Source organism: Sorex fumeus, unplaced genomic scaffold (assembly GCF_029834395.1).
Source record: "Sorex fumeus unplaced genomic scaffold, SorFum_2.1 ptg000072l, whole genome shotgun sequence".
Classification (NCBI taxonomy): Eukaryota; Metazoa; Chordata; class Mammalia; order Eulipotyphla; family Soricidae; genus Sorex; species Sorex fumeus.
Genome location: NW_026606129.1, coordinates 63537319 through 63556536, shown reverse-complemented (window position 1 = coordinate 63556536; position 19218 = coordinate 63537319). Strand labels below are relative to the sequence as shown.

At 36.4% G+C, this 19218-nt stretch overlaps 1 protein-coding gene across 9 annotated transcripts in view; it reads left to right on the top strand.

The window, feature by feature from the left end:
• CADPS (calcium dependent secretion activator) overlaps positions 1-19218 on the top strand; it is a 550520-nt gene that overhangs the window by 379042 nt on the left and 152260 nt on the right. For all 9 annotated transcript variants that reach the window (XM_056129049.1, XM_056129048.1, XM_056129052.1 and 6 more), the window contains exons 11-13: positions 15-227; positions 13980-14116; positions 17490-17677. In XM_056129049.1, coding sequence (XP_055985024.1) covers positions 15-227; positions 13980-14116; positions 17490-17677 — 538 coding nt within the window. The remainder of the gene's footprint in view (positions 1-14; positions 228-13979; positions 14117-17489; positions 17678-19218) is intronic.

The following is a 19218-nucleotide window of genomic DNA, read 5'->3' as shown; positions in this document are numbered from 1 at the left end:
CCCTGCTTTTCCAGGTTTGGAGGGTGGCCGAGCCTTCTTCAATGCAGTCAAAGAAGGAGACACCGTGATATTTGCGAGTGATGACGAGCAAGATCGCATTCTGTGGGTTCAAGCTATGTATCGGGCGACAGGGCAGTCACATAAGCCTGTGCCCCCAACCCAAGTCCAGAAACTCAATGCCAAGGGAGGGAATGTGCCTCAGCTGGACGCTCCCATCTCCCAATTTTGTAAGTAAATACGCCATTTGTTAAAAAGCCTACTAGATGTATAAAATTTGTCTTCCCGAGTTCAATTAGAAATTCCAGTTGCTTTTGTATTAAGGATTCATAAAGTCCTGTTTCCTGTATGTGGAGGGGGGCATTAAAAGGGAATTCAGAAGGGGGAAACTGAGACAGCATTGTTAGATGAAAGTAATTTTAAAGTGCAATACTTGACATTTTCTCCAAAGCACTAAACAAAGGAAAGTCTATTTTAGGTGGATTTTTCTCTCTCTGTTTGGTAAGAGTTTAGAATTCACAGCCAAACATGTATTTGTTTGAGTCCTTCAAATATAGTAGATTATGTATGTTCTTGCCTCCTTTCTTTCTATTAAAAGTGATGTTAAAATAGGTCTTGATCTGAAATAAATTTAAATCCGCTACTTAGAACCATTTAAAAATAAATTATGACATTATCACATGCAGTGGGAAAAAAAATAAAACACATAGCCATGCACAAACAAACATGGTACTTAAAATCCCATTCTGAACTAAAATATCAGTACCCAAAAATGAAACGATCTTCTTAAACAGTCCCAGTTCATGCTCCAATTTATTCTCTTCATACCTATTTGTTCATTACAATTTCTTGCCCCTTTGCCATATTTTCTTGCTCCTTACCGTGGTTTTAATCTCAATATATAAATATTTTTGATATACAGAGAAAGGTGGAAGTTGTCGTGCACTTGGTGACATTTATTAAAACAAGAAAATGAAAATTTAAGTAACAGAAAGAAAAAGTAATTCATTTTAGTTATAAATACTAACCCAAAATAAAGACTTTTGGCTAACCTTTAAGTCAATTAGTTATAGCTCAAGAATAAGTCATTTGCTGCTGCTGCTGCTGCTGCTGCTGTTGTTGTTGTTGTTGTTGCTGTTGTTGTTGTTTTGGGGCCACGCCCAGCAGTGCTCAGGATTTATTCCTGGCTCTGCGCTCAGGGATCTCTGCTGGTGGTACTTGGTTCCCCATATCGGGAGTTGGGGATCAAACCCAGTTTGGCCTTGTGCAAGGGAAATGCCCTACCTGCTGTACTATCACTCTGGGCCCCCAAGTACAAGAAATTTTTAGTAATAATCATAGTGGTCAATTATTTTTGCATGGAACTCATTCTTTCATCTAGTTCACTGAACAAGTGTCAAGGTGAGTAAACGTGCTAGTGAGGAAGATGAAAAGAGGTCTCTGCTCTCATGTTACCTACATCCCAATAATCACTTCAACCAATCAGTAAGCTACTTTTGGACACAGAAATATGCTGATGCCATGCCATTTGCACGAAGTGGGAAAAGAAATATTAGATAGATGTCCGAGTTTAAGTCCAAATGTTAAGAATCAACCCCACAAATATCTGTGGAAATGAATTGCAGCGAAAGAGTAAGCAAAATGCAAAGGCTCCACGCCAGAAACTTTTTCTTTCGCACAGATTTTATCATAATCTCTTCTCTTAAAAAAATTTGGAGCTAGGTGAAATAATTCTATAGTTACAACAAACACAACAAGTGGAGGTAAATTCCCTTATCAACAAATTCTACATGTAGAATTCTGTCTCACAAGACCTCATAAATGGTGTAACATTTTTGCTGATGTGAAAAAATTCTTTCTAGAAGACAGATACTATCCATCAGGTGCTTCAAGTAATTCTAGTTCAGTATTATTTCCTAAGGGAAGATGCACATATTTGTAGTTTATAAATAACTGTACAATCACTGTGGGTTTTCACACAGAGAGACTGCAAAGAATAAGGAAGACATTGAGGTAGGTCTTGGTGGGAGAAGGAACCATCCTCCTATACATAAGAGCCACTAAATTCCTCATTCATATTTTTCTCTATGTATGATGGATTTATTTGAAAACAAGAGAGAGAAAACAACTTTTTGTTCTGAGTGGCTTAGCCATTCATTGCAATAACATATACCAAATTGTCATTTAATTTTGAAGGACAGTTAGAAGTCAGAGAGATAGTACAGAAATTAAGGTGTTAACCTTGCATCCAAACCACCTCAGTTCTATCCTTGATGCAACATGGTCGGAGTGAGCATCAGGTATCACCAGATATAAACCTGGAAGACTCTGAGCCCTGCACAGGTGTCTTAGGTAATCCCCAGCACTTCAGGACACAAGAAGTACCACACCCTCAGTTTCTTTCATTGAACCACTAGCATGGTTGGCCAAGAGTCACTGAGGGCACTGAGGCTACTGAGTACCATATGGAAGCTCTCGCCCCCCCCAAAATGAAATTAAATTAAATTTTCAAATAGGCTACTCTGCAATGGAATTCCTCTTTTAACTCTACCTGACAGGTTTTTTAAAATATAAATTTGGAAACAACACCATCCTATTTCTTTCCCTGCAGTGGATTAGCTCTTATGGGGGGAGGAGGAGGGGAAGAGATGGGGCATGGGGAAAGAATCCTAATTATGATCATCATCTAAATCAACCTCATAAAACATTGTATTTCTAGTGATATTTGGAAAATTTTGCTCTTATTTCCAAATAATCTCCATTTCTTATGACATCATTTCACCTTACATTCAGTGTCTCTGTTCTACCATCTGTCCAGATTAAGACTTAATAGTTTGTGATAGAACCAGTCTAAGAAAGTTGAAGGAAAATCAGGCATTTAAATGGAGATCAGACACTGATTTTAAAAAGATTATTGATAGATATCTCTTCGTGGAAATACGCAGCAGTTCTTGATTTACATTTCTTTCCATGGGTCGGATTCACTTAGCAATGAAATTAAAATGCTAGTCATTTTAGGCATCAGCAGGAAGATTCAGCTGAAGACACAGACTTGATTAAATCATTACCCTCGTTGATCAGTGAACTTCTATTAAATGGTCAACCAAAACAAAATTGTAAAGGTTAGAATTTGGAAGATGTGCTAAGAATGTCATCTTTAGAGCACGTGTGGGATAAACAGAAAGATGAGTGACTAGGCCAGATATCTCATACCACTGGGATTTATCAGTTCCTGTGGAATATCTGCCTTCTCTATTGTGCCTTTAATCATTCCCAATCATTTCCCAAGAAGGAAGATTTTCTGGAGTATGGAATTCTATTATGCCTACCCGGTTCTGAAAGAACAAGTCATGTAGCTTGTGCTACAGAAGTCATCTTTCATATTGACCTAATTATGAACAGTGCCTATTGAGTTACATAGGGCCTGTCCTACATCACTATACACCATGACCCTGTAATAAAGGACAGTCCATATTCAACTATTCAGTCAAATAGCCACAGGCCTGGTAGTCCCATACTCACTTCAATACCACTGAGATAGCCCTCAACACTTCTCCAAATTATAACAATTATTCACCTTGGAATACCAGTTATTGGCATTTCTGTGCCTCTAGTTTAGAAACTTTCAGGGAAAACCAGCCAAAATTTAAGTACTCTATATATACCTGATCATTTACAGTTAGAAGTATATAAAACACAGGAGAAAACTTCACAAAGAAACCAAGAACCTTACATTCTGTGATGGTACTTAGTAGTTATAAAAAGGAAATAGAGTGCAAGCAGTTACTTTACCCTAAGCCTTAGGGACCCTGACCCAGAATGGTGGTTATGTTGTGATTACTTCACAGAAACCTTTAATATGTTAAACTTAAACTACCACCTTATGGTGGCAAATCAATCCTTGTAAATGGTAACTCAGTCAAAAACTTATTGTTGATTCATGCTTAGAGCAACCAATTCATACAAATTTTCCCACCACCTTCCCTGATTTGAGCATTGAAAGTCTTTTCCTGGAAGCCCTTTCATCCTAGGCAAACATCCTAGGCAAATGTACTACAAAGCAAGGTAATAAAAACAACACGTTAGTGAAAAATGACAAACTTTGTTCCTATACTTACACTTAGTCATCAATATATATATCAATTTGTTTTAGTTAAGTCACATTATGCAAGTTTAGTCACAAGTTCTCTAGCTCACAAGAAGTAAAAATAATCAAGTATTGCATTTTAAAAGGGTTTCCTTGGCTCCAAAAGGTAAGGGTCATTGTTAAATCCTTAATTCTGTACCCATCTACTTAAATTGTTATAACATTTGTTCAAAGTATTTGCCATTATTGCAAGTGAATAATTTTATGAACAACTCTTTAATGAGTTTACTTGGTAATCAATTTAATTAGCATTTACATGCTGAAGGGAAGCGCCAGAGAACTGGGGGAATTTTTTTCAGGGCAAGTAGAGGAAAATAAACTCTTCGGTCTTGTCATGTCACTGTCTGCTCAAGAGAACTTGAGAATGGAAAATTTTGCACTTTGGGAAACTTGGGAGTAATTATGTGTCTATTTGAGTTTTTCTGAATTCTATTTAATGACTTCTGGATGCAGTTTTTATTTTTTAATTTTTTGAAATTTCAAAAGCCTTTAAAATCAAAAGACACGTCTAAAAGTGGAGTGGAGTATATATGGAATTGTAAAAACCTAATAAAAATAGATCCTGCTATTCATTAGTCTGTATGTGACTCTACAAAGATCTTGGGAGGGTTTCACCAACCTTTAAAACTTTTTTTGTTCTTTTGTGGCTTTTTGGTGTTGTTGTTGTTTATTTAATTTTTCCACTTTTTTGGTTAAAACTTGACAAGATCAAGTCAGTTCCTTAGCTATACAATTTTTTTTTGCAATTTTTCCATTTTAATGCCAATCTTGCTTACTTTGGAAATAATGTTCAAATTTATAGTTAAGTGTGGCCACAATTTATAAACCCAGTGGCCTCTCATTAAGACACCTGATCCCTATTCAACCCATGTTACAGAAAAAGTAAAAATCGGTACCTCCATTCTTATTTGGAGTCAGGGGAAAAGGGTATTTAAACCTTGCTGTTTGGTAAATGGTTATTTGATATGTCACTTGCAATGAAGTCTCATTTTAATGTCTATTTCTCAACTAATAACTGTTAATCTCATCATTGATCCCCTGAGTTGGGTGTGTTTGAGAATTGTTTACTTTTGCTTCCACTTGAACAATCTTCAACAGTTAGAGGGGTCTTGGTTACTGTTGGTTTGGGGGGTTGATTTTGGTTTTTGTTTTGTTTCGTTTTGTTTAAGTTTTCTTGTTCAATCTTTGCTCGAACCCAAGAACTTTAGCTGCTAGGTTAGAACTCCTGTCTGCTTTCCTGAGCCTTGTTGCTAGTCTTTATGTTATTCTGGTTTGTTCCTTCTTACCCTGCTAACTTCTAGCTGGACTGAAGGGTAAGTGTTCCCCTATAGCTAGCACAGCTCAGATAATCAGACTAGATTATCTGACACCTGCAATGTGCTTCCTCCCTCTCCTCTTAAATCTTCCTCATGTCTAGACATTGTAGTTAAACTTTTCATGTTATTTTCCTGACCTTAGGTTTGACATGTAAGCTTCCATACTGAAACTAGGATGCATGTGATGTGTGCATAATTGCCTCCTCTCCTTGGCTTTCATATTGGCATCAAATGATCCTCTGAGTAAAGCCAACCATTAATATTTCCTAATTTTTTTCATTCCAAGAATATCAACGTCACCCAAAAAAATGGCGAGTTATGCCTTTGTTTCATGGAATTCACAGCTACCTGATTCTTTATGGCTGAAAACAGATCATTTTGTACCCTGATAATATTTTGTTGTCAAATTTTCCTTTTCCAGAACTTAGAATGCTCAGTGTACCAATGGTATGGTAGCCATAGATACTTTAATGAATATGTGGAATGGGAGCCCCAAAGATATTTACTGAGCAAGACTTCAAGTTGTAAACTATGATTAATAAAGTAAATGTGAATACTGAAGAATTCATTTTACCTAGTTTGAGGGTGTACTCCAAAGACCCCAAAGAGGATTAATTTTGAAAAGAGAGCTTTAAACTTGAGACTGTCACACACAAAAACAGGAATGTAAGGACATGATTGAGTCATGTAGCTTATTCACAAAAGCTTGAACTCACAATCTAACAATGTCATGGAGGGTTTTGACCTCTGGTCTCCAGTGTCTCTCTATAACTCCCACAGAGCAATGACACAATAATGTGTTGAACATCATTTGTGTTTGTATTCTTTTTTCCTAAAACTTTTAACCATAGGAGCAAAAGAAACTTTAAAACTTGGAACAATTATTCTCTTCGTTATTTGCATTCGTCACAAAAGTGTGTTTATAATTCCTTTATTTATATAGAAAAATAACTGCCCACCAAAAAATATGTGGAGTTCAAACTTTACATTAGAGGGAGCTAGAAAAATTGGTCAAGGAGAGCAGGCAAATATGTACTTGAATATTATGAATGCTAATTTAGAAGTCTTAGGTCATATCATTCCTTCTGCCCATTTAATGATAGTTTTTTCTCCTGATTTTTTTTCGTTTCTTTAATTTGCTTTCTTTTCCCCTTTCTTTTTAAATTTTATTTTGCATAAATGTATCCCTGGCTAGCAGACAGATTGTTTTTTTTCACCACTCCAAGCGGATACTTAATTTAATTTTACTTCCTTTGAATGCTGATGAGGCATTTTAAAAAGCTTATTATAGAATGTGAACTTAGTGGGAATTTAGGACTTTGCTATATTTTTTTAAAGAATGAGAGAATGGATGCATAGATGACTGAATGAATTTTGTTCTGAGCAAATTTACATGTATTTGCACTATAAGGCATTGCTATCCTCGTAGATTTCCAGATAGTGGTTTTCCCTAACTCTTTTCTATAGTTTTATCTCATGAGATTTTTTAGAATAATATCTTCTTATATTGTCAACTTGCAGTTGCTACATGCAATACCAAAGAATTGATTCAATATTAACTAAATTTGCATGACTTGAAGCCACACTGTAAATCACTTTTTTCCTTGCAGTAAAAAGAAATGACTTTTTAAGAGAACAAACTCCCATCATCAGGCCCAAAATTTTCAAGTCACAAAGAGAGATTCTAAGTAGATTCTATTAAATAGAGGTTCATTTTTTGCTGTTAACTACTTTTGAAACACTCAATATCTTGTTCACTAATCAACTGGGTACTATATGTCACTTACAAAAATTTTTAAGTAGGAGAGATAAAAGCATTGTCAAGCATTCCAGAAATGAATTGAAAATTATATATCACTTATCTATTAGGGAATTTAATATATCAGGTAAAATTATATATCAATTATTTGTTCTGAGATCAATCACAAACTCTCTTGTGATTTTTACCCAAAGTAATTGTCTTTTAAAGAATAAAAACATTAACGAGAGAAATAAAAATCACATGTTTATCTTCTTAAGTGTACTTACTGCTCTGGTTTTAAGTTCAAGATTTTTTCAAAACATAATATCGTCTTAATAGCTTCCAAAGAAGGAAACCAATAAAAGTTAGTTTGATTGAGTCAAAGAGACCGTGAAGGAATTAAGTTGCCAAGGATAGGAGAACTGGGAAAAACAGTCTTTTGCTTGCTCAGCAGAACTCATGCAGGATTCAGCATTCCCTAGTTACTTGACCACACCAAAAAAATTCTTCTAGAAAAATCCATAAACAGCCAGCTGCCATCAATCATTGTCATTTCTTTATTTCATGTCTTCTGATGAGGTTGACTACTGTCATTGTTCGTCATTGTCCAACCCATACATTTACTCTTATACTGTCAAGCAGATATGACAAGCACGCATTTTCCATATAAGAAAGATACAAAGTCACCTTTTAATTTTCAGTTTGGGTTTACAATGACTTTAGCTATTCCCTTGCCTGTCACATCCTATATCTAGGAATAACAATAGCCATAACTGTGTTCTAAATTTCAGTGATAAAATAGTCACTACTAGCTTATTATCAAAGGAATTCATTAGAGAAAGGAGCTTCTTCCAGATTATTTATAAGAGTATGCTTATAATTATTTTCAACTACATAATTCTTTCTCTTTAGCTATGGAAAGTTCCAAAATATAACATTGTAAAATTAAAAGAGATTTGATTTTTGTCATTCTTTTATTTTTTAGAATAATAAGAAAATTTCATTACGATCAAGTAATTAAACTCTATTTAATCCCCTTAAGAAATTTACATATGATGGACCTGGTCACAAATTAATTTTCAAAATTTGTATTTTAAACAAGGTTGCATAAATAAACTTGCTAATTAAACAGAGGCTGTGAAACATCATGTATTGCCCATTATGAGAAAAAGAGATATGTCATGAGACCAAATATCATGATCAATTAAAGATCAACAGAAAGAATAGGGTAACCAATAGATTTTTTTCAGTGGTTACATAAGTTTAATGAACTTAATTTTAAAAGAATATAAACCTCCCACAATAGAATCTGCCTTAGCAATTAGCATTTCCCCAGAATTACTTAGATGCCAAACCAAAATTGTTTCCAAGCACATTTCAGGTAAAGGTTTTGATTAGTTTCCTCTTCAAGTATAGCCGCTTGTATAAGTCTGTGTGATGTCCATAAGCCTACTTCTTTGTCGCGGACTCCACTGATAATGGTCCAGGTTTCTTAATGTAGCTTAGGTATCAATATCAGCTTTATTCATCTAACTTTGATCTGACATCAGCTTTCTGTGTTCATGCTATGAAGGCCTTCAAAATCTTTATGTAGTTAAACCCTAGAAGTTGAACAAGTGGCATTGTTTGAAAGATGTGTTGAATTCTGCCCTAACTGCAGAAACTGTGAAATCCTATAGTTCATTTTCAGTACATTGTCAATATATTTTGTGCCTTTAGCAAACCAAACAGAACTTACGAACTCTATATCCAGACTTAAAAAGGTAAAAATTACAATCAGTGCCTCAAATATCTTCAATCTTTGATTTCAGAAAGCAAAACCAAAAGATATATACATATTTATGGGAACGAGCATTGGTATACATTGGTATGTAAAGCAGGAAATAGTCCAAGCGTCACTGGAGTTTTAAGCAATCACTTTACCATCCTAATTCTGTTTTGCTCAATCTAGTGCTAAAATTTATTTTCATTCTCTTGACATGCTGGAGCGATAGCACAGTGGTAGGGCGTTTGCCTTGCAAGAGGCTGGCCCAGCCGACCCGGGTTCGATTCCTCCGCCCCTCTTGGAGATCCCGGCAAGCTACTGAGAGTATCTCGCCTGCATGGCAAAGCCTGGCAAGCTACCCGTGACATATTCAATTTGCCGAACACAGTAACCAGTATCACAATGTTACTGGGCCTGCTCGAGCCACAGTGCTCTTGACATGCCAAATATTGGCAAATGAAGCAATCCTAAGTTTTATTGAATTTAAGAATTGACTTTCTCCTATTCTTGCTCTGAACTATTCTCCCTGCTAATGTCAATGTTGGAGTTTTCTTTTTCTTTAATAAACCAATTCCAATTGTTTGTACAGGGGGAAAAAAAGTTGTAAGGAGCATTTTTTAAAAATGCTCAGTTCTGTAGAACAGACTGGGACAGTGCAAGAGTGACTATATGGTGTTGCTTGGGAAGCACCCACAAGTTCTTTGAAACAGAATTTGGAACAGCTGGACCACTGTACTGTTTTATTTTAAAATAGGCAACATATGTAATGCATATGGTCCTAGACATGTATGGAGACACAGGCAGACAATCTGAATGGTATCCAAAGACACCTGCACCTAGAATTCTGTTTCCTTCCCTAAGTTTTTTTTCCCCCTAAGAACACATGTTCCCACTTTTGGATTTGCAAGATGCCATCTGAATCCCCATGTGTGTGACTCCTTAATAAAGTCAATGGGAAGTTTCCTGGGATTGAGGTGTCAGAGTAACTCAATTAATAAACACCTCCTAAGGACCTGGCTCCTCTGAGAGCTGGCAGGGGAAATAACAGATCAGAAACTTGCCCTCAAGAAACATACTGTCTATCAAGAATTCAGGTGTGTGTGTGGTGTGTGTGTGTGTGGTGTGTGTGTGTGTATGTGCGTGTGTGTGTGCCCTGCCCACAGAGAAAATGGAACATAGCACAGTAAAAACACAGAGATAAGACATGAGGGCTGGTTATTCAGAGACAAAGTAGCCTAAAGCAGAGAGCAGGAAAGACTCCAGCTCCCTAGGAATATTCTGGTTTAAGAAGCACTCTTTAACTGGCATTAGCACAAATTCCGAGGCTTTATAACTCAATAAGAATGTGGATGACACTGTCTTAGAAAGCACTAAGTAACTTGCCTGTTTATAATGCTTTCTCCTCATGATCACCACTTCTGAATAAATGATAATTTTTAAAAAAACAGGGCTATTTATTATACTTGGTGGAATTTTCCACTTCATTAAGCACCATCCTAGATACATAGAAGGTAGATAGTGATATCAAAGTGGTTTTTTAAGCTAAGGTAGGCTAACTGAGCATCTACTATGTTCCAGGCATACAGGAATTAATTTTCTGCATACTTCTCATAAAATCTTTCAATAACCCTTAGAGGGTAGACTCACACACTCGTTTCAGTTTAAAAATGAAGACAAAATTCAGAAACATTAATCGACCTTTCTGAATTACACATCCCAATGGCAGAACCACTATTCATTTTATCTTTTTGATGCACTAAGCCCATCAGTGTTAACTACTTACTATCCTGACTCCCATCAAATATTGCCATTAAATTTAGTTAGATATTCCATAAAATTAAAAAACAGAACATTTTTATTGGAAAGTAAATATGTTCCTCAGACATATTTGCGTTGGTGAAATAAATTTGTTGTATTATATTCATTGTATAAATTCATGTATTCATTACATGTTACATTGGATTGGGTATTGTTCTAGGCTCTGGAAATCTATCAAACAAAATTATCAAAATCCTTTATGAAATTAAGTTTAAAAATAAGTTCCCTTCCACTGATACTGTAAAATCACATTATCAGCCTTTTCTAAATAAAATAAGATCAACAAAACTCTCAAAATTTCCATGGAACTCAGACACCCTGTTAAGCACTCTTGAGTTGTTGGAACCATTAAGATAATGAGCCTAATTCTGTGTAAATGTCAATTTTTGTGTAAGCAAAACCCAGGAGCTGCTCCTTTTCTCTTATTTAAAATTCGCACTGCATAAGTCCCTCCCACCCTACACAAATAGAAGCAATAAAAGGACCTTAACCACTATTAAATGACAGTGACAGAAAAAAAAAAAAGGAACTGACAATAAGGAAACCGAGAAAGCAGCAAAACAGCTATTTTAAAATGGAGCTCAAACGAGAACCCAGATCTTCCAGATCAATCCCAGGCTCTTTCTATGTGTGGATTGATAGAGGAAGAGGAAGGAAAGAAAAAGAAGGGATATTTTTATGTTCATAGTTACTTTCTAAAAAGGAAAACGGCATATTTTTCTGTAAGTCTGCTTGAAAACCTCGGTAAAAATGAAATTGTTCCTCAGACATATTCTCAGCCAAGAATTAGCACAGCAAAGCTGTATTGATGAACTGGAGAGGCGGGGCATGTGTTTGGTATTCCCAAAGGAGCCAAGTCGCCTTGCCTTTTTGGATCCATTTCCTGAGAGGGCAGCAAGGCAAAATAGTTCATCACAAAGTTTTCAAGCCATGTAACAAATAATGAAAGAGTAAGAGACTGGAGATAAGTGCCATATTTTTTAACAGCTTCAAAAGAATCCCCTTCTTTCTGAGCCTAAGCACTGGTTGAACCATCGTAATTGAAGAGCAATAAAATAGCAGAGCCAAACTGGCAAAGACGGGCGCTGGCCGATCAGCTTGTAGTCTCTTCTGAGAAATCTGAGAGCAAGAGACTGCTGCTAGCCAAAATGGTTCAGCTATCTGTTAAGATTGGGAGGTGTAGGGCGCCTTGAAGCTTTTTCTGGGCATAAAACAGGATGACCAATTCAGGAACCCCACTGGTAGTTTTGCTGAATTAAATGGACCCAGGAAGGACAGGCTGGAGATGAAAGAACAGAGCCTGTCCTAAGGGATGAAGAAGTGACCCCCAGGATGTCAGGAGTCGCTCTGCAAGATGAGGTCTAAAAATACAACAGGCTAAGGTCTCCTCCCTTGATCCAAAGGACAAACACACACAACACACACACACGCACACTCACACACGAAACTGCAGAACCACTAATATTTTCGCCACCTTTCTTACTAACACTTCTGAGTTGAAAGAGAAATGTAGGTTGGAGACCAAACTACCAAACAAAAGAATGTGCCTACCCTCACATTGAAAATACTTTTCCTAAGAGATTGGAAACAATTAACACAGCAACGTAATTCTTTCAGAGTCCCTAATGTATTTTCTGCTCATGTGATATCCCTTCCAAAAGCTGGTGTTTTAGCATCCTAATAGAATGATTTGGCTATTAAAATATACTTCTTCAATGTCCCTTCTGGAAGCTGTTGCTTCTGTGAATCTTGGGCATAAGCAACACATCTTGTGCAAATACTGACCACTTGCTGCTTCTATGTAAAATAACTGAAGATATTTAAAAATTCTAACAATAAGAGGATATAACTTCACATAACATGGGAACTAGGTTTAAATGATACATAAACTCAGTAATAAAGTGAAGAGATTTAATCATCTTAGAGTCACACTGTTATCCTAACCCAAGCTTTCATTCATTCCCCAAGTATGGAAGGAATAAAACTGCCTAGGATGCCTTTAGGCTATCACAAAATAAATTCCCACTAAACTTATTCTCCAGGTTTCAATGAAAATATTGCAGTTGTGTAAATATTATCCAGACACCCTCTCTAATAAGAAATTTGTATTTTCCATTTCTAGTACCACCACTGATCCCAGGCAGGGCCCCCTATTCCAGTAACTAGTATATTATGTATGACAGGATTATAAACTCTTACTTCACTTGATGTAAGATTCTTTTCCTTGACAGTCTGTGTATCAAAAGAGTGATTATGTATGAGGTAGAATGAGCAAATTCCTTTAATATACAGGACCTTCATTCCTACCTCTTCGATATTTGCTTCGTCTCACACACATTGAATTCTCTGAGTTCTTGTGCCGATAGAAGATTTTAGTTACACATATTGAGATTAATTAGTTAGCCCTTAGGAGGTTTTGCCTACAGCCTTCACCCTGTAAGGAAAAGTGTGAATACATTGAAACTATTAATTCACATTAAATGTCAGATCATAGCCCTTGCTGAGTAAATTTGTTTGTCTCTTTCATAAGCTTTTCTAACTGAGTAAGCACACAATAAGGCAACGAACTTGGCTATCACAAAATAAATTCCCACTTAACTTATTCTCCAGGTTTCAATGAAAATCTTTTGTTATTGTTATTTCTTTTAATTTTGGAGGGTGGGGACCCAAACCTTCTGCGAAACCAAATTGGCTTTCAGGGATTTGAAAGGGGAAGATAAAATTAATTTTGCTTTGCTGAAAATCAGCATAACTCCTTCCCCAGATAAATCCCAATTATTGTAGAGAAATTGATGTAGACATAATCACTGGAATGGCAGAATCTATTAAAATCCTAAAAAGCTGAATAGGCTTTTATGAGCAAAGATCCGATCTGCTTTCAGTGTTTGGTGAAACGAGGCGGAGTTACGGTTGTGTGCTTAGTTTTTAAAGAACAACATAAACGCACTGGAGTTGTGATCATTTGATAAACATGTTGATGCCAATATATTTTTGCCTAAATGCAATAAACTCACCAGTAAGTGATGCAAGTTGACAATGGGAGGTAAAAAGAATATCTTGGAGATGTTGGTGGGAGGCAGTGGGGAAACAGCTAGCGTTCGTAATGCCTAGTGAATTCCTGTGTATTTGAAATGTCAAAGAAAATGTGATGTGTTCCTCTAAATTGTGTCTCTCTCTACATGTATAAATGAACAGACGCAGATAGAGCTCAAAAACATGGCATGGATGAATTTATCTCTTCCAACCCCTGTAACTTTGACCACGCTTCCCTCTTTGAGATGGTGCAACGCCTTACTTTGGATCACAGACTTAATGATTCCTATTCTTGCCTGGCAAGTATATTCTTTAGTCTACAGCAATTTAAACGTGATGACATTTTGAAAAATAAGATGTTTTTCTACCTTTGTGTCAGAAGCTCTTTTCTTCATTACGGAGCCCCTGTAATGATTAAAAATGTGTTCCTGGTTTCCTGAGTTGAGATAGTTTTACTTACCAAAGAAGACGGAGCGGGAGGAAGTTATCAGTTAGACACGGATCCAATTCCCCAGCCTCCCTAGTTTCGCTTCCCCCTTTTCAGCTGCTACATGAGAAATATTCCCAAGAGGGTAATCGAGTTTGGCACCTGCTTGTAGAGAACTTGTAAAAATTGCCTTGGTTTCTTAGAGTTTAAGATACCCTCTCTCCCCACCCCAGATGATAAGATCCTATGTTCTTGTCTCAGAAATGAATTCTTCTGGTGGTGTTTTTTGTTTTTGTGTTTTTTTAAGATTAAAATGATTTTCACGAAACACTTTTTTGTAACCTACACTAATTAATTTGTTTTGTTTCTCTCCATTCTATTTGGAGCATTTTTAACCCTTTCCCTGGGGGGCGGGGGGGGGGGAATTGTGATGCTTTAGACATTTGAAAGTCCAACCCTCCAGCAGGAGCGTCAGTATCTCCTAAAATTCTGTGTTATGACTAAATTTAAATCATGCTATTGTGTCTTTAATGAATTTCTGAAGATTTGTTTTGACATTATATGGTAAATTTTGAAAGAAAAAGATCCAGATTATTTCCTTCTGCCAACCAGAAACTGTTATTTCATATTCGTTAAAGGTAAATGTTATTAATCCCACTTTATGTGTAGGAAATATGAGGTAGAATAGCGATGACTTAAACAAAGGAAAGTTCTTCTCCCTGACTCTATACACTAAGTTTAATAGAGTTTTTCATGATTAATATTAATATTGTGAATGCAGATTGATATACTAGCAATATTAACATATTATGAAAGTCTCTTTCTTTTCCTAAATAACAAGACTGCATCCTAAGTCTATTGCTGAATTGCTTTTATTTTAAATTCCTTTTTTTGGACTGGTAACCAAAAAGAAGATTCACTGATTATTAATCTACACCTGAGAAAATCAGTTTTAGAATTATTTCATTAGAACAGTCTGAACTTTTCTAACTAGAAAGGAATATATCACTTTTATATATTTTTTAATTTTAGAAATCTTACCTTGCCTTATAAGGCAATTTTTTAAATGTGTTTTCTATGGTTATGTGATCATTTATATAATTAAAAATTGCATTTAGGAAACCTGTAAGGATATAGCTCTGAACTAAGATATTCCTTTTTATGTATATTTCCTTTTCTCCTGGGAATTTTTTGAGATATGTTTTTTTCAAGACTTTTTTTTTTAAAAAAAAAACTACTTTCTTTTTTACTGGAAATTCATTACCAGAAGAGTGAGAAATGTTCTCTAAAAAATTTAACCAGGAATGAAATTTTGAAGTTTGCTGACTATTAGTCATATACATACTTAAAAATATAGTCCAAAACCCAGAATTAATTAGGAATAGCATAAAAGTTTCCTTTCCCATATCTGTACCTGTATTTATTAATCATCAGCCCCAAATTTCAGAAAATAGCACCAATTGAAAAGACCTTACTCCTGCTTCTATATATTTCATTTTTTTATTATTACAATCTTTTTTTTTTCAGTTAGTTTTGGAGACCGACCAGCAGGGATACATAAATTTTTCTGTGTCTTCGACTGAGTTCCTAATTGATATTTCTTCAACTCTTTTCAAAGCAGCTATTTTGGCATCTACAAAAGACTTGGTGTCATCTGAGTCGTAGAAAATATATTTTAATCTTTCACAGCAGTGTTGTTTCTAAGATTTAGCATTTGGGGTAGCAGATGGAGTGGCAACGAAGTTGCCTATAGGGGCAGCCCACTGCCTCGACTACTCTCCCGCCCTCTGCAGTAACTTATCATTTGAAATAGGAAAGATGCCGTCTTTCGTTGGATGCATTGCTGAGCTGCATGTTGTCAATTGAAGATTGCCCAGATCACTAATACCAGACAAGAGTATTGCAGAGACCTCCTTGATGCACTCCTATGTCCTCTACCTGTTCTCCAGTTACTTATTTCTTTTACCTTACTTCTCCCAAGATGAAATGATATTCAAAAGATGACTCAGAGAAGACCCTCAAAATGAAATAAAATTTATATTTATAACTGTCCTAAATTCCAACTTAAGTACTACCTTTATTTGTTTCTTAATTTTTTCACCAAAGCACAGAAACTAAAAGAAGTAATTTGATTTCTGGCTTGGCCCATGGGTAACCTGGAGTGGCCAGTCACTTGGCCTTTTTGTCTAATTTCTTAAGTGCATATATTAAAGGCAGTAATTTCTATCCTACCATGCCACCCAATCTGCTCTAAATTAAAGATTCCATCCAGGTTCTCCTTGTAGCAGATGTTCATCTGGTCCTTCAGCAAGCAAATAAATAAGAAGAAAACAAATAGTTGCGAGGGGGGAAATAAAACAAAATACTAAACCAGGGCAAAGAAGCGCCTTTCCGTTTAATTGAATCATTTTTGGTTCACAGATTGGAAACTTAAACATACTATTTATTCTGTTTGGAAAGTTATATTATTAGGTTTATCTTTTAATTTGAAAATTATTTTCTTTCAAACAGAATGCATTTATGAAGTCCTGGCATGTGTATATACCAACCCTAATATTTTTTAATGCTTCAAAATAGAAAAAGCAGAAAACTTGGAATAAGACAGTTGGATTTGAATGCTGTTTCTGTTTTATCCTAGCTGGGTGTCACTTAAGCGTTTGCATTTTTATTTTCTTATCTATAAAATGAAAGGTTACCTGCCCTATCTGCTTTATAAGTTTATTACCAGTCTTAAGGAAATGTTCTTTGTTAGTTCTAAGCACCCTACCAATGTAAGTTGATCATTATTATTTTATTTTCCTTTCTCTTAGCTTTATCTTTTAATTTAAAAGATAGCCAAGTAACTGCATAATCAAGCCTTTGCCCAGTGACCGCAACCAAGGCTCTTTTTGGTGGCACAGTTCACTCTTAGAATTATGGGTTAGACTGTTTAGAGAACCACCTTGCTTGCTGAGAAGTCACCATTTAAGATTGCCACAAGAAAACACCAGGCCTTCCCTGAGTTCACTTTCCTCTTCCTCAAACAGGGGTACTGATAGTTATCTCTGAGGGCTCTGGTGAAGATAAAACATGTCACATATGCAAGTATGTTTAGTTTAGGAACTGGCACTTATTCACCAGTCAGTAAGCGTTAGGGCTGGTGATAGCTTAATCCCCTTCCCCAAATACAACCAATCCTCCCGCTAGCAGCTATCTAGTAAAACAACTGTATTTAAAAGAAAGTCTCTCCTTTATTCTCCAAACAGGGCTGGTTCAGTCCTGGCCAGGTGTTTGTACTAGATGAGTACTGTGCCCGAAATGGAGTTCGAGGGTGTCACCGACATCTCTGCTACCTCAGAGACTTGCTTGAACGAGCAGAAAACGGCGCCATGATTGACCCTACCCTCCTTCACTATAGCTTTGCCTTCTGTGCATCCCATGTCCACGGGAACAGGTAAGCATATGTCTGGAGGTGTCCCTCCAAAGAAATTCGAAGGCACCTGTTACTCCGTACTGCTGGTCATTCTTTCAGCATCATCTGTAACTCTCATCCCGTCTTTCAGTGGAACACACGGCCATGCAGAGACACAGATGCAAAGAACATAGGGGTCTAGCTTAATTTCTTCTCCTTTTAAAGACTTAGGCAAATGACAAATCGGACTTATAGAAAAAGCTCTAAAGTTGGAATAATCTAAATTCAAATCACGGCGCCTCCATTTTCTAGCAGTGACTCTGGTTGTTAATTAAACCCTCTGCGCACAGTTTCCTCATCTATAAAACAATGATGACAGTGCAGTCATGGGGTTTCTGAGAGGGTGCAAGTGGATATAAAGAACTCCACATGATGTATGAACATGGCAAGAGCTTAATAAATATTTGATGTTGTTGTTATTATAATTTATCTCATCAACATGCAATGATGACTTACTAAGTATCACTACGATACACATTCAGCATACATGATGAGCGCAAGATATATACATCAATGGGAGCAGAGTTATATAGAGATCAGTCCTCTGTGAAAAAGAAATTCTATGCCATTATAGCATTTAATAAGGGAACATGACTCAGATGGGCTGGCAGGGAGGCCCTCCCTGAGGAAGTGATGCTTGGGATGAGAACTGAAGCCTGTGTAGGAGTCGAGTGGTTCCAGGCAAAAGGAACAGCATGTACAAATACTTTGCAGAGGGAGGAAGCCAAACACATTTTAGGAGCTGAAATAAGCTAGGTGAAGCTGGAAGGCGAAGATGATCATAATGCTTGAGGTTTAATCATAAATCTCCGGAGGTCTAGAGATCACAACGTAACGAGACCCCAATATTATAGATTTTATAGATAAGACCAGTTCATAAGTTGTCCTAACTCCATGCTAAATATATTCTTTATTTAGATGTTGCCCAACTCCTAGAGGAAAAATGACATGTTCTGAATAATGCAAAGCGGCAAATAAGTTAAGAACATTTAGCATTTGGCTCTGAAGGCATGGCATAAATTTCCACAGCCAGTTCACTATCCCAGTGTACATAGCCATACTCTGCAATAAAGACAAACCTACTTTACCCCTAAAGTACCTCAACCTCATGCCAGAGAAGCACCCCAATATCCACAAAAGGCACAGTCAAGGAATGATACATTGTTTTAGAAATTCGATCTCAAATGAAAAAGTTGCAGCTCCAGGAAATTCCACATGTTGGAGACTCAGCAACTGACTACTCTATTTTAAAACAGAACTGTCAGTCATCTTTATATTTGCAAGCTATGCAACTCTGAAATATCTGTAGAGTTCCATGCCTTTTCTCTCTCCAATGCAGGTAGATTTAATAAAATGCAACTTTGACATTTGGAACTAGTTAACAATAACATTGTAAGTCTGAATATTTTAACAGACGGGAAAGTTATCACATCCCATTGTTATAAGTCCGATAACCCAGCACATGGCCTTTTATTTGCATAAAAGATCCTCCTGAAAATGCTGATACCTGGGGAGTAACTGTT